Source organism: Sebastes umbrosus, chromosome 21, assembly GCF_015220745.1.
Source record: "Sebastes umbrosus isolate fSebUmb1 chromosome 21, fSebUmb1.pri, whole genome shotgun sequence".
In the NCBI taxonomy this organism is placed as follows: domain Eukaryota; kingdom Metazoa; phylum Chordata; class Actinopteri; order Perciformes; family Sebastidae; genus Sebastes; species Sebastes umbrosus.
This window is the reverse complement of record NC_051289.1, coordinates 18011178-18038698: the sequence shown is the minus strand read 5'-3', so window position 1 is coordinate 18038698 and position 27521 is coordinate 18011178. Positions and strand designations below refer to the sequence as shown.

At 39.6% G+C, this 27521-nt stretch overlaps 1 protein-coding gene across 10 annotated transcripts in view; it reads left to right on the top strand.

Annotated features, from left to right (window-relative positions):
* The window catches only part of LOC119480584 (microtubule-associated protein 4), a 123971-nt gene that overhangs the window by 10392 nt on the left and 86058 nt on the right, over positions 1-27521 (top strand). For all 10 annotated transcript variants that reach the window (XM_037756972.1, XM_037756977.1, XM_037756974.1 and 7 more), the window contains exon 2: positions 25954-26142. In XM_037756972.1, coding sequence (XP_037612900.1) covers positions 25956-26142 — 187 coding nt within the window. In that variant the 5' untranslated portion in view covers positions 25954-25955. The remainder of the gene's footprint in view (positions 1-25953; positions 26143-27521) is intronic.

Below are 27521 nucleotides of genomic sequence, written 5' to 3'. Positions count from 1 at the left end.
TGTCAGTCATGCTGCTCTTCTTATTCCCGTCTGCATCTTCCTGTCTGATTACCGATTACGTGATTATCCATCGTTGGGTTGCATTTCTCCAAAAACGTGTTTTGTTTCAACTTTTCAACCGCTGCGTGTTTTTTTTTTCTCGGCAACCCCTGCGGTCCCCACTGTTCCATCTTAAACACACTGCCTGGAGGACTGCCGTTTTCGCCACGGCACCTGATTTGATGGGAATGCAGCCTTACACCTGTGACAGAAGTGAGAAGAATGAGAAAAAAGAGCTTGCTCCTTTCTCACCACCATACACCTGTCCAATCCCTGCTTGTCAGATTGTCGGTTTCGGGGAAGTTAAAAAATTGCTGGAACTCAGCCTCCCCTGACTCTGCTGTTGAGAAGGTTTATGGGGAGGCGGCTCAGACACTTTTTGAGCATTCTGATGCCTTATTGGGTATTCAGACTGAAAACAGCCCTGTGTTAAAAGAAAAAATGCAAAGAGCTGCGTTTGGGAGGGAGGTGGGGGGTGGGGGGGGTCGTGGTGTTTCAGGTACCAGTAAAAGAATGGAATACAGTCCACAACATCTTGTATTCAGCCGTATCTCCCAGCCCTGTTAGAGATGTGGTTAGATATGTTCTTACCGTTCCCATAGCGCGTTAATTGTGTAGGATTGGTTGACTGCCATGTAATTAGTGAGTCCATATGTAGCAGACAGCTTGACCGAGGAAGAGCATTTATGATCCGTAGTGATCAATACTCCACACACAGTGGTAAATAGCTCCAGTACTACCCATAATGCTTCCCATTAGTATTGAACCTGCAGGGGATCTGTGAAACATTTTATGTTGTTTACTGTAAAATCAATTTGGCTGTAAAACCCGGTGACTCATTGATGATGATTGTATTACAGAGCTTTTAACTCTGAACCTGAACCGAACTGGTTGTGATTCAGCTGTTTTGTACCAAAGCACCATTTAACCTCAGCGTGGCACTATTTGTCTTTTCGCCACAGTTGTCAGAAGTGTGCAATTAATAACAATATATTTATGTTCGGAGAATGTTGAGCCAAGTGTGTTGGCAGACCAGGCCAGCCAGTGGTTTAGCAAGTGAAAGTCAGGTCGTTGGCTCCCGTCAGGTTGGAGTTAGTGCTGCTCGCCCTCAGATGATTTGTTGTCTTTTAATAATGTTTGGGCTTGTCAAGAATCACTTTGAGGGAAGTCACAGCCAAGTGAATCTTGGCACACTCATTCTTTCTACGCTGTATGAAATACAGGCAAACATTTTCATCAGAGAAAAAAAAAATGCTGCTCTCCTTTTCCTTCCAGGCCTAAGTTTTGCCTCTCTAGTTTCAATGAATTATTCATCACTGATTATTGATTTTATGGTAAGTCAATATGTTGTGGACAAATTCAGAGCTCTGATTGCCAAGGGCATGCAAATCCATCTAGGGCTGTAACTATATATTTTTTTTTTTTAATAATCAATTAATTGTTTAGTCTATGTCAGTCCCAATTTCCCAGAGCCCACGGTGATGGTGGATGATACGACACAGCTAACAAGCTACGGTAGCTTCCTCTGTTTTGGACTCTCCGCTCTCCGTTCCCCCAGATGTCAACACTGTCGAGGCAGCTTTCTATGCACATTTGTGGGTCAAAGGTCAGCAGAGTTGAAGGCAGATTTACTTCACCTTGGCGAGTAAATTAGGGGTGTAAGAAAATATCGATACACATGAGTATCGTGATATTATGTTATGCGATACTGTATTGATTCTCCAAAATGCTGTATTGAATTTTCATTAACCTCTGGAAAATCCGACGGCACACTGGCGGACACAGTAACTACTCTGTCTTTCGGAGGTTGTAGCGGGCTCAGTTTTAAAGCTAGAATGAATACTGGCATCATATGAAACTAGAAAACCTAAGGAATCCATTGATTCCACCATGTTATACTAGCATGTTGCAAAGAAGGCTAAATAACCCTTCAAAGTTACGCTAAATTTTGGCGAGGAAAAACGAGCATGGCCATTTTCAAAGGGTTCCCTTTGACCTCTGACCTCAAGATATGTGAATGTAGGTACCCACAAATCTCCCCTTTACAGACATGCCCACTTTATGATAGTCACATGCAGTTTTGGGGAAAATCCATTCAGTTTTTTGCATGCATATTCTAAAATGAGTTTGAATATTTCTGCATACCAGGGTCCCTAAACTGTCTTGTAATTACATAAATTGGGTATCTTGTGGATCCAATGAGTCCAATTGTTTTCATGTGTGATGCTATTCCCCATAGTAGCCATTTCACATAGTGACTTTTTTTTATTCAGATTTTGGTGCGTCTTTATACTATGACAGTTTTCCTAAACTTTGATTTGAATAAAATTGCAATATATCGCCTTACTTACAGTATTGCAATATATTCAATTGTTACCACTGTTTCATGATACGTATCGTATCGTCAGATTCTTGCCAATACACAGCTCTAGAGCAAATCCACAGATTGTGGTGCAATGAAATTATATGATTTTGATTATCCTATGAAGTCATCATGGCCTCTGACCCATGACCACACCTTAAACACACACTCAGTGATTCTTCTCTTCCTCACTCAGGTATTAACATGTTTTATACTCACAGTAATGGGTCAGGGCGAGAGATGAGCAACATGTTGAAGCAACCATCAGCACTTCAGTAGCTCCAATATGTGGAGTTGAGTAATCTCCAAATGATATTAGTAAATCGGAGTCAACTGTGTGTGTGTGACATAGTGCTACAGACTTTATACAATGCTATTTGTCTGTCTTAATAGTATGTGCAGACTATAAATAGTATTAATTGTAGCTTCGTAGATGTAAGTATACAAATGGGTGACACATGAATCATGGATTTGAGATGGTAGGACTTTCCTCCTCTTTCGTAATATCATTAGGTGATTTCATGGTGCTGTGTCTCATAGGCAGCCAAACACACACAGATGTGTCCATGTGTGCGTGCGTTCGTCTGTGTGAACACGTACATAGATGTGTAACGTGTGTGTGTGGTGGGTCTGGATGGGTGGAGTTTGACATTGCGTGACAACGGCGGATTGAGTGAATGAAATGATGGGGGGATAGAGAGCGGAGAGGAAGAATGGAATGGTACTGAGTGAAGCGGTTGCTGTAATCCCCCCCTCACAACGGTAGCAGCTGGACCAACGTGTCAGCAACCAGGCTTTACTGCTGCCAATCAGCCCTGCTGGGAATTATACGGCAGGATGAAGAGTCGGATGTTGCACAGATGGGTGGATGGATAGGTAGATGGAGGGATGTGTATAGAGGTGAGCTTTAGATGAGGAAAGGCAGGGGATGTGAGAAAGTTCTCTAGTGATGTCCGGCAATATGAAAACATTTTATAAACTAGATATTGTAAAGAAGGAATTCCTTTTACAGTCAGAGTTCTTTTATATGGGGGACGAAACCTTCCAAAATAAAAAATAAATTAATAAATGACATAAATTAAATATGTTATTAAATGTAGCAAAAGTAGTATTTAAAATAAATGTAGCCATTAATTAATTGATAAATTGTGACATAAATTGATGTTTCTGTTTTAATTTGCTTCTTTATTTATTTATCTTTGTATTAATTCCCGTATTTAATAACTCTTCTGTTTAATATTCCCTTTTTTTATTTATGTATTTTTAAATTAATTTTTAAAATGTATTTATTTATTTTTGCATTTATTTTTTATTCATTTATTTATTTTATTTTTTTCACTTTAAAAAAAATGTATATATTATATTTATTTTTTTAATGTATGGAGCTGGGAATGAAGACTGGAGTGCAGCCAGTTATCTGGCATATAGTCGATTTATGCACTCTTTGCATATTGAGGCAGCAATGCATAAAGAAAAGAATACATAAATAAATACATTTGGGGAAAAAAATAAGGTGTGAAATGCAAAGGGAAAATACATAAATACATGCATACGCTACATTTATTTTTGCTACATTCAATGTTTAATTATTTGTTTATCGAGTTATTTATTTATTTATTCTTTTTGGCAGGTTCCGTCCTCCATACTTTTATAGTTTCAGTGCTTTCATTGGCTTTAAGTTAGAAATGTATTCTTGGTTTTGGAAAGGCATTATGACATGTAGCAGTGGGTCCTCAGGTGTTTTGTTAGGTGTGATAACAGGGACGGTGTAATCCAATGCCAAATTCAAAGAATCAGCTCAAGTGGCCTCTCATATGTCATCGAAGGCACAAAATACAAAGAAAAGGACAGCCACATGAAAGTAGTTTGACTGACAGAGAATGCTTGTCTGCAGACCAGGAGATACCAGCAGGTCTTGTGTCAGTATAAAAATATTGAACTAAATTTATGGGCAGGAATAATCAGCTGGACAGTTCAATCAGTCTTTCAGAGCAAAATAAAATAAGGCTGTACTGAATGTCATTTCTTTTTAACATTCAAAGCTTGTATTGAGGTTTAATTAATAATTAAATGTGTTGATTTAGAATTTGAATGTCAACGTTATGAGTGAAGCTTCGGTACAGCCATAGCAATATAATTAAAGCTGTGAAGAGTGGAAAGGCTCAGTAAATGTGTTGGATGGACAGATTGCTCAGTGTCAGTCTGAAAAAAAAAAATTATGTTATCAGTGTGAGAAACAGGAACTGTAGCATTACTGTGTACTGGAGTACTCTGTGTAAGACTCATGTTTAGGATGTGCAGTGCAGTTCTGAAAGGTTTGGTGCTGTACAGTATAATGACAACATAATAAGCCAAAAAATAAATGAATAAATACATATTTTATTAAATGTAGCAAAAGTAATATTTAAAATAAATGTAGCCATTAATTAATTGATAAAATGTGACATAAATTGATATTTTTGTTTTAATTTACTTCTTCTTATTTATCTTTGTATTAATTTCCTTGTTTATTTACTCTTCCGTTTAAATTTCCCTTTTATTTATTTATGTATTTTATATTTATTTTTAAATTTATGTATTTATGCATTTATTTATATATATTTATGCATGATTTTCCCTTATTTATTTCCCCGAACTTACTTATTTCTGTATTCTTTCCTTTATACATTTCTTTACACATTTCTTTTTACATTTCTTTATGCATTTCTGTCTTATTATTCAAATGAGGTGGCTGTTACTCAAAGTGTGTCATTTATATTTATAGGAAGTAGGAATGGACTTGTGAAATATGGAAAGAAACCCGAATATCTGTGTGCAACTATAAGGAATGTGAGGAATTTAAAGTTCATATAGAACCCGCTATAATATTGTTCCAGCAGACCAAGCTGGATAGCTTGCCCTGGATAAGTGTGTGTCCACTACCTGTGTGTGACAGTGTTTGTTTTGGGATTAGAGTTGACCTCTGTGTGTCTGTCTGTCAGTGTGAGTGTGTGTGTGTGTGTCTGTGCTGCTTTGCATTCCATTGCGATGTGTTCAGCCTCACTCTGCAACAATAGCGCATAGTGCTGTGTGTGTGTGTGTCTGTGTGTGGGTGTGTGTGTAGGCGAAACCACGGGGACATACAGGGAGTTCATTCAGTCGCTGCTGTTGTGTGTCCTTTCTAAAAGGGAGGGGGGAGGACGTGATGGAGGGTGTGGACATCACTACCTGTCTGTCCGTCTCGCTGCTCACTAACTTGCACACTAATGGGCTGCAGCAAGTGTTGCATTATACAAACATGTCCTCCTGAGAGTCCTGTGTAATTCTGTTAGGACCAGAAGTCGCACGCATACACACACATACACACACATACACACACATACACACACACACACACACACACACACACACACACACACACACACACATGGTCTAACACTAGCCCTTTCACTCACCCTCAAACAGGCCCTCTGTGAGTTCCACCAAGGCACTGTATGGATGTGAGAGCAGCCGGACAAACATGCATGCATGCACGTACGCACGTACACACGCACGCACGCACGCACGCACACACACACACACACACACACACACACATTAACATTTACCTAAAGTGAAGCTCTGTGAGCCAAATCAGGACGGCACCGACTGATCCACGACACCCAGATCCAGACCATGTGTATGCACTTTGTTTAACATTAACGTCGGCCTTCTCATAAACATATTTACTACACAGCTGACTTGTCAAATGTGCAACACTGCTGCAATGTCAGCTTAGAGGAGAAGCTTCTCTGATATCTCTCTCTCTCTCTCTCTCTCTCTCTCTCTCTCTCTGTTTCCATCTGTTAGGTATGTTTCCACTTTGTCTCTTCATGTACTCTACTTTTCCCTTTCTGTATTGCTGCCACCTAGCTGTCAAATAAGTCTGTCTAGATGTATGCATTGTATTTATATGAGATAATATAAACCCTCAAGTGTAATTGTATGGAGACATTCTAATAGTGCAAAAAAAAAGATTTGAACTAGATGCATTTGCATCGAGGAAACATACTTCCCTGAAAAGAATTTGAAGAATTGAAAGTATTTTTTTTTTCAACTAAATTGGCCTCTGAAAAGGGGATGTGATGCCTCAGTACAAAAGTCAGTAATAAATAAACAGAGCAGAGCAATCGCAAACAGTCAACAGTGTATTAGAGTGATGCTGCCGTTTCTAGTCTGGTAGTGTGATATTGTGCAAAACAAGGTGATGATACATTGCTAGAATAATGTCTCAAGTTATGGGATATCACGGGAAAATAACAGGAATTAAATTTAAATATAGGGGTTATCTGCTCAGGCTGTATCTACCATATCACAAGCAGACATAATTCATTAATTTGTCAAATACATACAGTGTGAAATGTGCCATCTGGCGAGTTAGCTAGCTAGCTAGCAAGTTAACTAATGGGGAAAGGTACTTTGAGTTAACAATAAGGGCGGTGTGCAAACTTATGGTTTAAAGTAAACAACTCATTTAAAAAAAGTGTTTTACAATAAAAAAAAAAAAAAAATTGAAATAAATTAATTAAAACACCTCAATTAGCAATAGCATGCTCAATCAAGCTACATCCCACTTGGTAATAGCTAGCAAAAACTAGCAGAAGGTGTGCAGTTATAAACTGTGTACTTTGCTTTTGGTTACTATCTGCTGGTCAACTGGAATATCATAAAAATATAAAATCCATTCACTCCAGTAATATAATCAAAACTTAGCTGAAAGCATTTATTCCTTTGGCTCAGACAGTGCAGTGGTGTTGGCAGCAGTGTTGGCTACACATGTGATGGGAGAATGCACCATGCATGCACAGGGTTGGGATTTTAATGAGATGCTGGCAAATTATTTTGTGATGGAAGAGTGCTGCTGAATGCAGAGCATTGTTACAATTGAATTAAATGGGCAAACTTTTAACCAAAACATGCCATAAGGCTTAGTATTGCTTTTTTTTATGTGTATTCCCCCCCCCAACATAAGTTCACTATTAAAAGGTACGCTTTCTTAAATGAAATTTTGCAAAGATTCAAAACTTCCCAAAATTCCTGACCCAAGTTTAACTTCTCTTGGAAGTTTAGTGAGGGATGGACATATGTAACCATTTACGTATGTCCATCCCTCACTTTATGCTCCAAGTTGGAAAATCCAGCACACAGATTTTGAGAGTAATCTCAAACTTTTTCATGTCAAGGATCCGAAATGGAGTCCAACAAACCACAGACCATGGATGTAGAAGAGGTTGAGCCCTGTGCTTTTGCCCTGCATGTTAGTAAATAGCCTGCATCTCCATTAAAATTCTGTTTATGTCATGCTACTAGCACTACTAGCTATTGACCGATAGCCGGTTGTTTGGGAACAGAGACGTTAATACATCCACCACGGTACAGGCTTACAGCATACAGCCCAAGGGTGTATTAGAAGATAATAAAAGTGATAAATTACAGCGAATATATCCATTATTACAGCCACATACAGCTAGAAGGAAGCTGACAGAACCTGATATGTCATATGAGCGTGCAGGGCGATGCAGTCCCGTGGGTCTGATGCGCGTTCATTATGACGAGGAAAATAACTCTGGATTCAGCTATTAGTGAATTTTACAACTTTTAGGAAATAATGATTTAAATGAGGGATATTTAAGTGTTCGTACTGGGAAGTTGATTTACCTAAAAAAAAAGTATCCTCTCATTTACAAACGTCTCTTTATACATCCATGGCCACAGACTCATTGGCGTTTTCCGTCCAAAATGGCGGCAGTGCTACCGCATCGCTATATAGCGGTTGTTGTCAAAAAAGCACCAGAGTTTCGTCTCTTTGCTTCTGTACTCTTTGGCTAAAGTTTAGAAACAAAGTTTGTGTTCTTGACATTTGACGGGTCTGGCACATCTTGATGGACTGGTTCTGTGTTTTCATCCATTCTCCAACATCCTCACAACCAACCAAGGAAACGCTGCATAAATTGAACTATTCCTCATGCCAAGCTTGTGCCCTTTTACCCAACAAATTTCAAACATTCCATTGAATGTTTTAACAAACAAGTTTTCTATTTATTGCAATACACTCTTGGCAATATAATGACATTCTACCTTTCCTTTTAGTTTTTATCATCTCTTCATAGCAAATCACAAACATACATGGGGCAATCTAGATATGACCCGGTCTTTGTTATTGTTCTAATCTTTTTTCTGTCTCATGTATTGTTTTTTCTCATCCTTCACTCTTGTTCCTTCTCATGCATCCTCTCCCATGCCTCTCTCCTTTCCCCTGGCGACCCCACTCCATTCCTCCTTAACACCATCGATTTCTTCCCATCAGAGGATCAATAGAGCCATCCTTTGTTCTCTTCTCCTCTACCCGGCAGTCAGCTAGTTGACAGATTTTAGAGCCATTGAAGGCTGTTGTGATTTGACATCACAGAGTTAAAGTGACAGCAAACATTGTCAGTGCTTTTGCCAGTTACATGGGAAAGCCCTTACAGACTGACACAGCCTCTGCATTATTAATCTGCACATGGCATACTATTCATTATGTACCATATGTGGGATGTCGTGCATAAGAGCTATGCTATTACATAATGATCTTACACACATGCATGCACTCACTCCTTCTGTTGAAAAGACCTAAAACTGCATCAGAACGGCAGTTTCTATACAACGATTTATGACATGTACGTACCAATTGTGACATTTTACATCATTCTCTGTCCAACACGCACTTATGAGCGTATGTTAAAGTCACATATAGCCAGCGTTTGAGCGCACATACACACTTCCAGGACAGTGTGTGCTCTTGCGTCATCAGCCTATTTTGGTCCAAGTCACATCAGCCTCATCCGATGCTGTTGCATCCGGAGGACAGGATTGATGGCAAAGTGGAAATGAAGGTTTCAATTTGTCAAAGTGTGTTTGCATTGTGATTGCTGGGCAGCTGCCAAGCCCCAGATGAACACGTAATGAGCACATTAGTTTGCTGACCATATCAGTGTCGATTAAAGACCAATGTGTTGCATCATCAGCGACTCATCTAAACTCTGTATTTGGACATTCAATCAGAAACATTTAACCAGATTTGAATCTTTGATACAGTTTTGTGTTTTCATGTCTCTAACTCGACATGTATTTGATTGACCCATCACTTGGTTCATCAATCTGCTTAGTGACTGATGACTTTATTTATAGAGTTGTTGAGTAGTTTATTAAACATGTAAAAATTAAAATTCCTCCCATATCTTGGCACTGATACTGACCTTATAAAATGGATCAGGTATTGGCCACACATGACCGAGCACTTTCTTTAGTAACTGTCAGTATACAACATTTTTATAAACCTTCTAGTACGGTTTTAAAAAACAGCATAAACTACTGATGTGTAGTAACACATGTTCCCAATAGAGTTCTGCAGGAATGGTTTCTAAAACCCGGAAATGAGTTAGCATTTTTTCACTTTCGGTTCCCTTGTTTTGAAGTTAATGTTTTTTTTTTATTTTTGATGCTGTTAATACAATACATTATTGTGGCAAACAGCTTTTCAAGTAAGATCAATTGTATCTGAAACATTTAATTTACCCTTTGGCATTGGGGATAGAGCTGCAGACTGACCTGTATGTATCTGTGAATTAGATCGTTATCAGGGCCTGCAGGCCAGAGCATTATATCACTTAGCTGACTGCTGTGCACCACGGAAAGGACATCGACCAGCCGAGTCAGACAAAGTGAATGTGTTCAGAGGGTCAACACACACAGCACTGTGTAGAAGGTTCTGACCTAACCAAGACCTTTCTGCTAAAAATGGATGCATCAGGCATGCCTTCGATTTATACACTATTTTGTCTGTCAGCTAAATATCCGCTATAACCTAAATAGGAGGCATCAAATGTGTCCACAGGAAATGTGACATAAACTGTGACAATATGCAGATGACACCCTGTTTGACCTGTGGTTAAACGTCCTGTTTAATTATCCCTGAGAGCATAATTCACCCTGTGTGCGCTTTGGGCTTTTCTAACTCTTGAAACATCACACACTTTATTCAGGCTGGCTGCCATCACTTTTTATGTAACAAGCTTCCAAAAATGTGTGTCCTCTCTGCTCTGACCTCTTTTATGCAGTACGAATATTTGATCAGTGGATCAACCACCACATTCCTCTCTGTATGTGTGTGTTTGTTCAAGCAAATTTATTAAAAATGAGAGTAAAGTTCACTGACAGAGCATATTTTAATTGCATATTTACAGTATGTGTGTGATTCTTGCCTTTTTGTACCTGCATGTTGTGGTCTTGTGTGTCAGTCAGCCCTGTAATTCCCATGTGTTGATGCAACACTGGTATTGGTTGTGGAACCAAGTGATAGTGAAATGAACAAGGGCACATCCACATTCATTTGATCTGAATGAATGCTGTACACATTTTGCTACTACATCCTGTGTCACCTGATTTTGATTTGATTCTTTATCTTTTGAAAAAAATGTCTAATAGTTTTAGTTGTATTTTAGTCATTATACCCCCTCGACAACTTATTCTAGGGTACTGTACATAGCGCTCCGCGTGTCCGTCCGTCCGAAAAAGACAGATGTAATAATTTCCACAATTCACAACGTGTTTTTATTCAATGAAATATTCTGCTTCAATCCTTATTGGTTGGCGTTTAGCCTTTCAAAAACAACATTTTCCCTGCGGTCAAAAAATGTTTGCTCTCCCGCTTGCCGCAAACAAAGGGACGCATGCACCTGTATTAACAGGGCGGTCTAGCAGTAATCTAACAGCACCATAAATTACATTTACATAACCACAATATCAAAAAATCTATTTCCCCCCTTTTTTATTAGGGTGATGGCATCATAAAATCGTTTGCTTTTTGCCTGAGATTTTTGTTTTGTCAGGTTACAGTTTTACTAATCTGTAGCATACAATGTGTTATGCCACAGATACATGCAGTCAGTTTAATAAGACTGCCTTCAAATAGTAATACAATCATTAGTCATTTATTTTGTCTTTCACATATATGTTTAGTTTTTATTTGTTTACAAAAACTATAATACGTTAAGGTTTGGTTTTCAATGGCTGCTTGTTATTTTGTTGCCATCTCAATTTCATCAAATATCTTTCATCGAAGTTTTCTTTGACAAAATTAGCACTGCTGGAACTTTGGAAAGTGGTAGGGACTTTTTGAGAACAGGAACTATGGCTCCAGGGCTAAAATTGGACCTAGTTTCTTGCATTTAAAGTGGAAGTAAAGTTCCTTAGACATTCTTAGCTCTGCAACTGCACCTATTTAACAATAACATGTGCTCTCATACAAAACCTGATGGATTCAATTATAAACTGGAGCTTTTTGTCTCTTGCTGTTAGATGGAACAGCGCCTCGATTCTAACCTTATTAAAAGTATTTACACTGGATTCTCTGGATATCTTTTCTTTAGCGTTAACACAGAAAAAAATATATTTTTTATTAAAGATTAAACAACCTGAATCCTTAACTGTTTGACATCAAATTACAATATTGAATGAGATGAGATATTATTTTTTATGTTTAAAACATAAATGTGCTGATCACACTGAAGAATAAGGATTATTACACTTTCATTTAATGAACCAACAGGTTTGACTAATAATTACTGGGTGAAACAGTGGTTTCCAAAATCGCATAATCATTAATCGAGAGAAAAATAGCTGCCTTGAATCCAATCTGCAGCTTGAATACATGCACTACGCAAACCTCCTAATGTCCCCTGCTTGACCCATTTGGGACGCACTGTTCTGGTGAGTTTCAGAACAGCCAGTGTATCTTAGCATAACGCACAATAACTGCCCTATTAAGCGTGTAAAACTAGCCCGTACAAGTTGTTTCTCCTACCTTAGAATAGACATGGAGTGGTTTCTCTGCTTCAGTTACACCTCACGCTGTAAACCTCTTAAGTCACACCCTAATCAATAATACACACACCTGAGGGGATCTACTTCAAAGGCACGCAGTGCCTCTGTCTATATGTGTGTCTGTGTGTGACCGGGAGATACTTCTAGGAAAAGTGCCAAAGCTCACATGAACACACACACAGAGCATGACCCTCCTTCAGTTAGTTTACATGAAAGCAGAAGGGGGGCAGGAGGGCGAGAGACTCGGTTATCTGATACCTGTTCACACCCTGTAAATCACAACTGCAACTACGCCCACAGGGCAATCCTCTATCCTGCCATGTTGAGGTGTCATATCATAAAAACTCCCTACCAGACGTTCTTGTAAACTGTAACAATTATTGAACTATGTAGACTGAACGCATTTAAAGGAAGCACAATGGTCCACATTTAATTACATATTGGTTGAATTGTAACATATGTAGCATTTATCTGACTGATATTGTCAGACAATGAAATGGTAAATCCCTTCTAATGAGCATTTTTATTATGTTTTTGGGTTGCCCGTCTGTTTATCTGTCCATCCCATTCTCATGTACTAGGCTGGGCGATATCTATGTGAAAATCAAATATCACAATATTTTGGACCAAATACCTTGATATCGATATTGCGACCATGTTGTAAGGTTGACTATTGGTGCTTTTACAAAATATTTACCAATTTTATCAAATTAGCCACAAACGTCCACTTGGACTCAAGGATGAACTGATTAGATTGTGGAGGTCAAAGGTCACTATGACCTCACAAAACACGTTTTTGGCCATAACTCAAGAATTCATATGCTAATTACGATAATTTCACACAAATGTCTGATATGATAAAAAGAAAGTGATGACATTTTGGACTGACATTGAGGTAAACTGCAACTTGACTGGTTGGTGGAGGCATACAACCACAATGCGGTGAGGTCTGAGGTGTCCAGCTGCCATCGCACTAATCTCACAGAGATGCTATCGCTGACATTCCTAGCGGGCCATTCCGGCTATTTCACCAAGCCACACAATCACAGCACTTTGTCAATACACCCTGATGCAAACATACACACACACACACACACACACACACACACACAGACCTATTACAAGTAAAGTAATCAATTACTAATTAGAGTAAGTAAAGTAAACTTACTACAGTACTTAGTTTCAAAATTGTTCCCAACACATATTCATTCTGCAGTACAACACCAGTTTCAACTTTTAAAGCATTAAACTTAAGGTATTTCATGTAAAACATTCTCACACTCTGACTCCCAGTGCAGCGAGATCACACCTAAGCCCTCAGCGTTACAGAGAGCTGTAAAACCTGCCTGATAAAAATGTGGAACTGCTCCCAACCACTCAAACATTGCTGCAAGGATACACGAAAAGGAAAGCTCGCTAATCTTTTATGTCATTATGCATAATGTAAGAACATAATATATCCGAGAAATTCCTTAATGTAGTGCTTACACAGTTTGATTTATTATATTGACATTCACTGTATTCATTTGCAGTAAATAGTCAGATCAGTATAATTCAGCACAAAAAACAAGGCCACACCTTTTAATCATGGAGTGTTTCCTGATATGAAAGCATATCAGTGTCCTGACACACCCAAACACACACAATAGCGTACACTCAGAGACATAATCGCTGCACATCTGAGAATACGAAGTAGCGCGCACACTTCTCTCATTTCACATTTCCACCCTTCAGCTGACAACTCAGGTAATTACTAATTGACATGGGAATACATGGACACACACACACACACACACACACACACATACACACACACACACACACACACACACACACACACACACACACACACACACACACACACACACACACTCACACACACACACACAGTTGTTTATGTAGGAAGCTGGTGGTGAATTCCCCATCAGGCTCAGCAACTACTTAGACTGTGAGTGATGAGACGTTGTTGACAGAGACAGAGAGAGAGAGAGAGAGAGAGAGAGAGAGAGAGAGAGAGAAACAGCCCCTCTGGCTTCTGGTTTGAATACAGGGAGTGGCAAAGGGAGGTAGGTGTGTGTGTGTGTGTGAGAGAGAGAGAGAGAGAGAGAGAGAGAGAGAGACAGAGACAGACAGGGTGTGTTGTATTAGTCTCAGGAGGCGTACCGGTGCAGGTCAGTGTTCCTCCATCGTTACTATGATTAGGCACAGTGTGTGTGTGTGTGTGTGTTTGTTTGTGTGTGACAGAGCGTAGGCTAAAAGTCCCTTGTCAGCTGTCTCTGTTTATCAGCTGGAACAAAAACCAGAAGTGTGTGGCTGCAAAAAAAAAGAAAGAGGAAGTGGTCTCAAATACACTTACATGCAAAATAAAGTTGTGTACTGAAAGACAAATAGGACATACAGTACAGTCTACTCTCTTCCACATCAAAGGGGATGGATCATGAAAAACTCGCTTATTCTCACAGCAGTTCATCACGAAATCGTATCTATTTGATTTGCGTACAAAGACATAAATTTCCCCTTTTTTTCTCGTGATGCTCAGCACGACGTTCAACTATGTATATACTTAATGCGTTTCCTACGAATGTCCAGTGACACGCGTAAATTTCTCCTCCAGTATTTTCAAAATAAAACTACTTAGTTAGTTTTCGGAAAAGATCGACTTGGTTAAGCTTAGGCAACAAAACTGCTTAGTTATGTTTAGGAAAAGATCAACTTGATTAGGCTTAGGCAACAAAACTACTTCCTTAGGTTTAGGAAAAGGTCAACTTGGTTAGGCTTAGGCAACAAACTACTGCAGACTTCTATTAACATTTTGATGATTTTAGAACATTTTCAGTGCTTCTTCAATCAGTATTTTGACTTCTCTGTGAAATGACAGTAGTAAGAGAAGCCAGTGATACACATACACGCACACACACACACTTGCAGGGTAACTGTGTAAGCCAAGCATTAAGAGGAAGTGTCCCACCTCTCTTAGAAAGTGACATCAGAGGTGAGCTTTCCACACAGTGGCTACAGGCCCAAGCCACTGAACACTTTATTTTTCCAGACCATGTTGAGGCGGTCTACTTTAATACATATTACACACTACACTCATAATACCAGCTGAGCCAGTACATTTTGTCCACGTGGAGTGCTTTGTATAACTTTATTTAATATCCCATTGTGAGCAGTGATGGGTTATATGGAGAATGGTGCAAATCTCCTATTATTATGGGCTTACGTTAATCATCTCTTTACTTGTGTTAGAAAAACACCTAAGTGTATTTAGAGACATCAGCATTTCTCTATGAACCTCTCTACGTGGTGTATGTTTTTCAGTTTTTGAAAAGAGATGGCAAGATGTCATTCTCTCATTTTCAGAAGAATTTTCAAAATAATTAGTAACGGGTATATTACAGATTTTGTCAGGGTCACAGCCAGAGAAAAATCTACTCTGTAAGAAATATCGATGCAGGCAGATGTAATTGTGTATTTTGTGCTTTGAATTATCGGTGTGCAATAAGTCAGCATTATTGCTGATCACTTCATCAATATCATGATGATACAGTAGGATCTGTCCACTTTATTACAAATACAATGATTTTCTGACCTACCATGCTTGCTCTAGTTGTGTGTGCACACAGATGATTAGCAACATTTGCACCTTCTGTCAACGTTTCCTCCAAATAAAGTGGAGCCGATCCCAGCTGACATTTGGCGAAGGCAGGGTACACCCTGGAAAGGTCGCCAGACTATCACAGGGCTGACACATAGAGACATACAACCATTCACACTCACATTTACACCTACAGGCAGTTTAGAGTCAACAATTAACCTGCATGTCTTTGGACAGTGGGAGGAAACCGGAGAACCCGGAGAACACCCACGCTATCACAGGGATAACATGCAAACAAAGCCAGATTCCAACCTGCGACCCTCTTGCTGTGAGGCGACAGTGCTAACCACTGCACCACCATGCAGCTACGGTGAAACATGTCCATCACAAATTCTTATAATGCAAGGTCATGTCTTCAAATTGTGTTTTTCCCACCAAAGCCCAAAGATATCCAGTATACCACCATATATATAATAATGGAAATCAGCAAATCTTCACAGTTTAGAAGCTGTACCCAAAAAATATTGGCATTTTTGCTTGGAAAGTTATAGCAAAGTAGGCGCTGATGTCTTTTCTGACAATCAAATGATCAAACGACTAATGGTTTCAGCTTTATCAGGGGGATCAGGGCTCAAGACTAACCGCATCCCGAAAACTGTTAAATGTTAGCTGTTAGCAGCTGGTGGGCAGCACAGTCCTGCTTGGGTAAATAACGGAGCTAACAGCTAATGTAAGGAGGCATTACATTATGATGCGCTCAATTGGGGCGAAGATAAATTATAACATTATCATGATGTGCTCAAATGTAATCTTGTAAAATTTAGTTTTTAGCGGGAAACTTGAGGCAGATTATCAGGGATTAATAATAAATTTGCAAAAACCAGAATGTAAACGGTAATAGAGGAGTGTATGTTGAAGTACATTTATTGTTTTGTTTTGTTTTTTTCCTTGGTATCGAATTGGGTATTGAGAATCATGGAATTTCACTGGTATTGGAATCCACTACTAAATATCTGGTATCCGGACTTCCCTACCACATAGTGCTAATGTTGGGATACTAAACCTCCCTGCAGTTGTTTTACAGCCACATTGTCCTTGGACAGTGAACACTCCCCTGCACGTCCCAAACCCTTCAAGTAATAAAGCTGGTGTAGCTGGAGGCAGGCTAATATTGTGTTAAGATCTACTGCTCCTTACAGCAGACTGGTCTGTCACAGCCTCCCAGCAGCTTAAGAGAAATATCATTTTGGCTATGACGATGACCGCGCAGCACTTCAGGAAAGTGATCTCACACACTCACTTTTCTCTAACTTTTTTAGCCATGTTACACCAGGGAGGAGGCATTTGTCTTTTCACATTTCTGAGATAATTATAGTTGACTGGCTGCAGTGCCTTGCTCGGAGGCACAGTTTAGAGCACACTAGATATCCCAGCAGCTGGCCCGTATCTGGTTTCAAACCTGCAGCTGGAGCGTAGCAGCGGGAATCAAAGCAGCAAATGTTTGACCACAGGTTGACCCCCTCCGATCCTCAACAGCCTTTCTAGAATCAAGTTAGAAGAATCGTGTAGTTTGCTTTTGGATATTATGGCTGAGAAATGATTAAGGGTTAATGATTTATGAATTGTAAAGATCTTATCTTTACCCCAAACGACCCCGCTTGTTATTCAATGATTACCCAAGGAGTTCAGATCCAGGTCATGCAGATTTTTTCTGTTACAGTTTTACTCATTCGCTTTGGCTCAATTCCCGAATGAAAATTATTTTTTTCCAAAACAATGAGCTCAAAACTCTAAACAAGTATTTTTTGCTCACAAAAGATTTGAATTTCTCATTCATTCAAGCAAATTGCACGTGTTTTGGCACTTTTGCAAAAGAGTCAGTACAATAACTACTTGCACATGTCTTGCTGATCAAACATTATTTCATCGTTTGAGCCATCACATGCAAAATGATCCATTCAATTATCAGAATCTGTCAGACATACATGTATATTCCATAAATATCTATGACATGGTGTTACGTATGTGGTTAACTGAACTGCTGCAGTTTTATTTTTATTGTTGCAGGGTTGTTGTTATACCCCCGCGACAACGTAGTCTTTGGTATATAGCGTTCCGCGTGTCCGTCTGTCCGTCCGTCCGTCCATCCTTCCGTCTGTTTTGTTTCCGGAGCAGAATTCGGAAACTATTTAACTTAGGAATGATGGTTGACAGTGTGATCAAGTTGTGCCTTTTTGGGGTTAGAAGTGGAAGAGGAAGGTGAGCTAATAACAAGCTACATTGTGCTCAATAGACTAATTCCATTAGTTCCTAAAGGGCAAAACCTTTGGCCCTACTTTAGTAGGGGTCAAGCAGTGAGCGGGGGGTATATGAGCCATGCTCACTTTTGCCTTGTTTTCTTTGGCATGGATGTAATTTTGTGGCAAAATTTCTGTTCACTGTATATGACGTCACATGAAAGAGCAAAAGTTAATTTTCTGTTTATAGTACACGTAACATAGTACTGCTCAAATACATGTAATGTATACATACAAATGTGCATATCCTTTTTCTGTGTAGCTATTACAGTATTGTAGAGAATTTGTTGAAATGAGAATCTAAAAAGCTCAGTGTGATACACAACAGCATTCAGCTAGACACATTCTGGTATAGTACAGTAAGCAGTCAGTGTCAACAAAAATTAGAACAAAACAGAGATTTGTATATTAGAAACATTTCCAGGGTTGACTACCATGATGAAAAAACACCTAAACATTTTGACCAGTATGGCTTACACCATGACAAAACAACTCCTCATTTTGGTGGCCAACTTACTGAGACAATAACTAGCTTTTGCAAACATGCAATATAGTTGTGATGTCGCATGAAACAGTTGCGACAATTGCACTTACAGTAGTAGAGGATCCACACTGCTGAAGTGTCCTTGAGCAATATACTGAACAAGCTCCAAGGCTCCTCCTGACCCCCGAGCTTCTTGGGGATTAATCCAGCACGACATTGCGGTGTGTTGTTGTCATATATTAAAGAAACACAAGAGTGATTTTTGGGATTAGGTCTTCTGTGTGTTATGTCGTGCGTCGCCCTGACGACCGCTATAGGAGCTGTGTTGGTGTCCTGCCAAGGTGAAGCTTATGGAAAACCCCACACACACCACTCAACTCCATCTCTTTCACTCCGTGGTAGATTTACAAAATATGGAGTCGGATCGAGTCTCCATATGTGGGGGAAGATAAATACATAAAATAAATGCTAAATGCAGTACCTTGTGAGGGTTTCTGGACAATATTTGTCATTGTTTTGTGTTGTTAATTGATTTCCGATAATAAATATATACATACATTTGCATAAAGCAGCATATTGTCCACTCCCATGTTGATAAGAGGATTAAATACTTGACAAATCTCCGTTTAAGGTACATTTTGAACTGATAAAAAATGTGCGATTAATCGTGATTAAATATTTGAATCGATTGACAGCCCTAGTTGCTACATAAACAAACTTTTCAATAAAAGAAGATTTCAAATAGGTATAAACCAATTATTAGTGTTTACATTCCAATTCGCCAAAAAATGTTTTTTGGTGTAAAATACACAGACCACAGTTTACAGTAAACAAGCTCCACTCCTCCAGTAATAGAAGGTGAAGAGAAAACTTGGAGAAAATACAAACAAGCTGCTGATTATCCTCCAGCGTCCCTGTAAGTAAGTTTAAAAACAGTTCAAGTACAGTCTCTGCAGTGCGGATAGTATTTTTCAGAGTTTTCTGCTTTGGAAGAGAAGGAAATAATCTGTTTATTAATTTGGCAGAGGAAATCATCATTCATCCCTTCAAAAGAAATGGAAGACATGCCATATAAGGAATTTATCAGCAACTATCCTGATAGAGCCGCATGATTTATTATTTTTAACTGTAGCTTACATTAGCAACAGTGTCTTAACAAGCTCTAAATGATAGTTCAAGCTAGCAACCATTGATTCCATTGGCTTTAATGACAACTGTGTGCCAGTACATTTACTTACTGTACTTCATTTAAGTAGTGTTCGTATCGATATCAGTAAGCCTCCAGTACTGGTCGGGCTATAGAAGAATCATTTTTAATATTGGAAAAAATATGAATGGCTGCGTCTTTTTGCCAACAGAGAGGCTGTCACACCCACAAATACACATGACTAATCCACACACACCCAAGCATTTGTCACACAACACAATAGAAACTGCCTCTTCCATGGATTTCCTTCCTTTGTTGAATCCAGATTATTTCCGAGTGGCTACACCAAAACTTGTGAAGCAGGAGGTGGAAAACAGAAGCTCAGCTCAAACTACGGCTACCGCGCTGGGGTCAAAAAACCTTTGAGTTTATGACTTTCTCATCCTGGGATCCAAATCCATCCCACAGTGGGACCCAGGCTAATGAAAAGGTTCTGCTCCTGTGGTCGTGTGGGGACCCGCTGTAGAAATAGAAGCTGAAGGAGCAGAAGGAAGGAACAAACTATATAGTATTCAGACGGCTGTGACCGCTCTCCTGATCCTGTGTTTGAATCGTATCAGCTGGTAGACTGGGTGGCAGGGATCACCCGTCTAACTCTGCAGCTGGCACAGATGACACACTGTATACTAAACATACACACACACACACACACACACACAGACGATGTGGGGTTAAATATGGAAACTGGGCCAGTGTTTGTGACCAGTATGGCTTTGTGGTGTGGAGGCAGTAGGCAGCAGACACACCCTGGTCTCAGCACTGGGGGCTCATTTAGTCTGCTGATACACTGGCAGTACACCCACATATACTTTATTTATATTCCTGCCTCAGAAACCACCTATTGTTCACTGTATGTAGAGTTTGACCGCATTTGTTATGATTTTATGTTTGATTTGCTTGCTTATTAACTAAATAACTGACTCACTGTCAATGTTACTGATTAACTGTGTGAATCAATGTTTTTTTTGAATGGGTTTTTAGTTAGATGCCTGAAATAAGGTCTGTGGTTAACACAAGCGGAGGAGATTTTTGTTCTACGACATAAAATATGTCAGTAAATATCCCACGATTTTTGAAGCCTTTGTGTCTTAAAAAAGGCGGTTGTTAACAAGTGGCTAAATGAGACTACTAAACGTCATCACGCCAACTCGTCCGCCTTTACAGCCTTGTTGTGTATACTCGCACTCATGTGACCGCGGTGTAACTCGTTTATAGCCTAACGTTAGCTTTTTACTTCTGGCGATTGCATTCACACTTCAGAAATCATAAAAGTGGTGTTAATTTGTGGATAATTTCTTGCTGAACAATAGTGTAAGTATCATAAACGTGTGTTTGCCACAGAGCTTATTTTCTGCAATAATCCAAAAACCAATGGAACAATCCCATTGGCTTTTTGTGGAGGGAACCAGGGCAATGCTTACTTCCTGGTTGGCCTACAAACATACGTCATCCCTGCAGCACTCAATTAGGCTTTTGTGCTTTTTCCCTTTCTTTAGTGTGTTACATATTTTTTTGTGCATGTAAAAAGTCTGTAAAGTTACAAAGCCCAAAGTCCAGGCCAAAGGGAGTTCCTCTCCCCCACAGAAATCCCGCCTTTCCTTCCGTAACGTGGTGATGTCACCAAGAAACACATTTGCATAATACCTGCCTAGCAGCTAGTTTGGCACGCCCTCAAACAAAGCTAGTTAGAGCGGAGCTGGAGCGGAGTCCGAAGAGTTTGGTTTGGTTTACTAATCACAACAGAGTGGGCCAGCTGACCAATCAGAGCAGACTGGGCTTTTTCGGGGGGTGGAGCTAAAACAGAGCGATTCAGACAAAGGGGTTATAAGAGGTGCAGCACAGCCGGTATGAGAAAAATAAAGCGTTTTTTGAACATTAAAGCATGTAAACATGTTCTAGTACAAACCCAAAATACAAGTATGAACCTTAAAGTGACCATAACAGGTCCTCTTTAATGGGTTCTTCCTTAGCTCATGCTACACCCTTCCACCAAGTTCCGTGTAAATAAGGCCAGTTGTGTTTTTATGTAATCCTGCTGACAAACTGAAGCAAACAAACCAAACTGAAAACATAACCTCCTCGGCGGAGGTAATGATGGTTTCATTAGTTATTGACTTTGCCTTCATTTACATGGAGCAAAACTAGTTTTTCTTGTTTGTTTATGACACTCTTTTCAACAGTCTGTGAAGAAGGAGAATGAATTCTACAGTTTCCCTTCTGCTAATATATACCGTTTAGGAAATACAGTTACAAAAAAGTGATACGATGGTGTGCTCACCACACTGATTTTAAATGAGCTGCAAACATGTTTTCATTATGTTTGTAAAAAGCACACACAAAAAAAATAAAATTATATATATATATATATATACATATAAACAACAAGAAATTGCTAAATAACTCTAAACTAGGGATATAAATCACCAGTTTCATCACAATACGATATATTATCAATTCGTTGGACAACGATACAAGATTTGTTGATATCACAAAATCTATTTCAATTCAATTCAGGGGCCTGCGATCGATATGAGACAATGTCCTCTGCCAAGGGTCTGAAATTAAGCTTTTTCCTCACCTGCCTCTGTGGCAGGTCACTGAACATTTCTACCGGGCACTCAATGTTTTCATCTGCCACTTCTGAAATCTAGGTAGAACGCTTTAGAATTGTAAACACTGAGTCAGTGATGAAAGACTGTAGATTTATGGAATATATGATGTAACCTTAATCCATGACTATATTTGATTTAGGAATTGCTTCTTAAAAATTATATTTCTTAATTTAATCTGCCATGGTGGCCTGAAATTTGTACCTGCGTCAGCCAACATTTACCCTGTATTTGGCAGGTGGCAGGTGTTAATTTCATTCCCTGCCTATGCCTATTTAACACAATCAGTTACATTTATATCAGCTCACAAAAAACAACTGAAATATGATGTTCCAGACATTTAAATGAAAAACAATATATTCTTTTGATAAAAAGAATAAATATAATGTAGGAATTTCAAAATAAAGGCATTTTTATAAAGATGACAATATGTGTCGATTACGGCTGTCAATCGATTCAAATATTTAATTGTGATTAATCGCATGATTGTCCATAGTTAATTGCTATTAATCGCAAATTAATCTAACATTTTTTATCAGTTCAAAATGTATCTTAAAGGGAGATTTGTCAAGTATTTAATACTCTTATCAACATGAGAGTGGACAATATGCTGATTTATACAAATTTATGTATATATTTATTATCGGAAATCAATTACCAACATAAAACAATGACAAATATTGTCCAGAAACCCTCACAGGTACTGCATTTAGCGTAGAAAAATGTATGATCAGCTGGGGTTTGTGAGGTCCAGGCGATAAGACCTGGCTCGCTGTTGGCCTTCCAGGGTGGGGTTGAGGTCGGGGCTCAGTTCAGGCCAGTCGAGTTCTTCCACACCAAACTGAAAAGCATTTTCTTGATGGATCTGTCTCTGTGCATTGGGGCGTTGTCATGTTGAAACAGAGAAAGGCCTTAACTACCTTACAAAAAAGATGAGACAGCCATTGACCATACATTTGATGTAGTGTACCTGTACCTGTTCTCTTGTGGTAATGAATAGATACTCCAGCAGATGGGGCTGTGGAGTTATATTTGATTTTGGGCTGCATCTGTTTGAGGAAGCTGACTGATCTCAGAAGAAAAAATAGAATAAAGTCCTCAAACTTTTCACATTTGAAGCTTTAATGAATTTCTGTGGTAACACCGGTATGTACGCTGCCGTCAAATAGGCTTAGGTTAATTATATACTTTCATTGTTGGCTGCATTTAAGGAAAGAAGGGTTTTATTTTCCGTGTTGATATGAGCGTGGTTGGCAGGGCAGCCAGGTAGGAAGGAAATCGTAATAACTTGAAGGTCTCAGGATTGATCCGCTTTGCAACAAATGAGTTCTCTCGCTGCATCGTCCTTGAGCAAGACCTTGAGCACTAAACTGCTGTTTCAACAGTGAAAGAAAAGGAAGTTCAACAGAGAGGGGGGAGGTTCTGTACGGGGCAGAGATGTAAAGTGTGCTGTAAACGATAAAAGGAGAGTTGTAAAGATGGAGATGAGACAGATAAACACAGTGAGCAGAGGGAAAAGCTGGCTGCTGCTGGCACCGGAGATAATCTGGAATTATAGTTGGAAGATGACACACCATGACTCATGAAATTCCCCTGGTGGCCATTGGTCAGCTGAGCTCCCAGATGAGCTGATGACTGCTTGGATCTGTGTGTCTGAGTCCTTGTTTAGGTACAGATTGTGCTTCTGTGTTGTACCAAGTTTCTTTCATACAGCGTATTCCCAGCTGAAACTGTGCCTCCTTGTGGTAGAAAAGGGCATTAAACATTAAAAATAAACTTTCTTTTGATTACATGCCTACCGGAGAGGTCAGAGGTCAGGCTCAGGCCTTGCAGCTGGTTGACATTCAGTGTGTTGCTCAGGGGCACTTCAGCAGGATGGATGCCTGCCATCACAGGGTTTGATACGGCTCCAGCAGCTGCTTTGATGCCACCTCAGGACACAAGCCTGCGGTCCAATTCAGTTCTCATCAGATTTCCCCCTGATCGTCAAAACCAAATAGATTTTGTTTATCGTGCTCGTCAGATTTAAGACTTCATGGGCAGCATGATGCAATGGGCTGCAATAATTTAGTTATTCTGTTGTCATTGCGTAGGGTTTTGGTTCAAATTGATTTTGCATTCTCACTTCCTTTAACCACTTCTCCTCTCCATTTCCATCTCTCTCCTTCTCTCACTCAATTTCTTCCTCCTTCGCTCAGCTTTACCTCCACTTCTTTCATCTTTATCTCTCCATTTCAGCTTCGGCCTCTCTCTTCTTTCCCTTTCTAATCTGCCAATGTCGGGTAAACGCTTTGCAACTCGAAAATGTCTTTTGAATGAAACTTTTCAGTATTAGGAGAAATAGTCTTGTTTTTTTTTTTAAATGGCAACCATTATTACCATTATTATTACTAATCAACGTGCATGATTTTGGTGATTTGAAAGTCAACAGTGTCTGAGGTCGAGGTTAAAACTGGACTATATTTGGTTGAAAGAATCAATATATTTGCTTCATTTGAGACCTATGCGGAGGTAGAAGGAAGTTACCGCATTTATTGTTGTAGTCTGAGTAATGTGACGTTACGCAGGTGACCAAAACGTTTACCAAAGTGGTAAACACTACACATACAGTAAAATATGGAAACACTGTGGGAAAAGCAGAACTAGATATCATGGCTAAAACTGCATGCACGGTGTTTTTCTTTCAACTCTCGTCCCAAAATTAATTTTCATCCTCCCCGGTCACATTTTTTTGGCCCTTGGACGACGAGACTTCCTTAAGCTCGAGCCCTGTTGGGAACGCTTACGCATTGCAATGGCATTTGAGCGTGCCTTGCGCGCGTCTACATTGACAACAATGGACAATACGCGGCATGTGAATGGCCCTTTAAGAGGCCGGTAGGGGCTGCAAGTGATCAACAGCTGCTTCAGTAGCAAAAGGCATTTCTGGCAATCAGCTAGGCTAAAAACAAACCGTACCTAGTCTGTTGCAGGCCACATTTTGGCCTTTGTCATGGTTCAAAAACTGACATCCATAGAAAAGGTTGGTCTCATTTTGAACCGAAGCATCTGCAGAAAAATACAATACCCAATATGTTATGATCCACTAAAGTTAGGCACAATACGAATACAGGATGCACCCTTCTACTTCAATTATATGTTGGTATTTATAATTGTAACTATTTCTCTTAGAAGTACACTATTTTGAGATGGAAAAACACATTGCTTATCATACAAAGTCATTTGGTATTCTGTTTTTCAGCATATTACCAGTTTTATGTGTGAATGATTATAAGGGAGTTTATGATCATGTTTATATGTCTGACTAGAGATTGCTACCGTGTGCAATGGCAGGGAATACCCACTGTTGTTCTTTATTTTCTTCTCTCCTTTTGTGACTTCTTATAGTTTTGTTTAGAGCTGGACAGCATCATTCAACAGGTGATAACAGGTTTACTGTTTATTTATTTATTCCTCTGTCTGTGTTTTTGTGCAGCCATGGCGGAGTTAGACTTGAGTCTGAGCGACGCGCTGACGGACAGCGTCCCCCAGCCGGGCCCAGAGAGCCTGGTGGAGAGGGACTTTGTGGCTCAGCTGGAGGCGGAGGCCTTCGACGACCAGGTCGGGGAGACGGTGGGGAAGACAGACTACGTGCCCCTGCTGGACAACGACGACACCAGGGCAGGTGAGACCGATATGACGGAGCAAGGATGCTCGTCAATGCTGACTATGCTAGATGATGCCAATTCAGTGTAGAGAGGACAGGGTTCTTCTGCTACCACAGACGGAGAGAGGCACACTTTGTATTAATATAGCAGGTTATTGGATTGACAGGAATATTTATGACAGTATAAAACCTGCTGTGTAACTCAAACCTCAGTTAATATCCATCCATACTACTTGACTTAACATTATGTTCACTTCTGTATCTGATTCCATCCTGAACGGGATGAGAATCTGTGTTATGTAACATGAACTCCAGCTGCTCCTAAATGACTGATAGCATCAGGCACCGCTGGACACTTGCTGCCATTTTGGATCTGCTGGGGTGTCATTCAGCCGTAGGGAAGATAGTAGCCTGAAGATAAGCAGAGTAGCGGTCACTGCTTTGAATATCCCAGACGACTAGTGCACTTGTGTCCCAAGCAAAGCGCTGGCTAACCTTACTGTCAGTGGAAATGTTGCTAAGCTATTTAGCAAATAACTAATTAAAACCAAACTTATCAGAAAAACTAGAAGTGCACTCGGAGAGCACAGACCTCCGCCAAGGCAGGTTTCAATGACTAGCATGGCTAGCTAACATTGGTTTGAGTGGAAGGCTGCTGCAGTAATACAGTCATATATTAACGTTATAGCAGCATGAGATTGTCATCTCCAACTAAATCTCAGCCTATAGATCAAACAGTTTGTTACTAACAGGCTGATTATTTACAGACAACACTTAGCCTAACGGGATTCAATTAGATATGTAGAGAAGTCTGGATCAGCAATATCCGGCCACTGAGTTGGACGGGGGAAGACTGAAGGGACATGACGGCGATCAACCTTAATTTATTAACGTATCTCAAACACTCAGGTTCAGGCAAGATCGCAAAATAATTATTAGACATGTGTATAAAACAAACGTTTGTTTAACAAGAGATGAATACATAGGAACATGTCAAAATTACAATCCAAACATACGTCAAATTGCATTGAAGTCTATGAGATCTTCGGTTTTCTATCCCCCAAAACGGGGCGCGGCCTTGTACAACTGGTACAGTTATTGATTGCATTCATGTAGTATATTTTATTATAGCATTGCTGTATGAATATTAGGCTGATACAAAGTTTTTGATTTTGGTTTTGAAACAATTACAATCATGAGTCATGAGATAACCAAAACTAGTAAAACATAGGTTTATGGTATTGCATTTTGCACAGACTGATTGTAAAAAATCACACACTATGCTTCGTTAACACAGACTCACCTCCTAAACAAAGTCATTTTGTTTTTTGCTTTACTGTATTACAACATAAATGGCCTCAAAAGAGCCTTGATATACATGTGTAAGAGAAACAGAA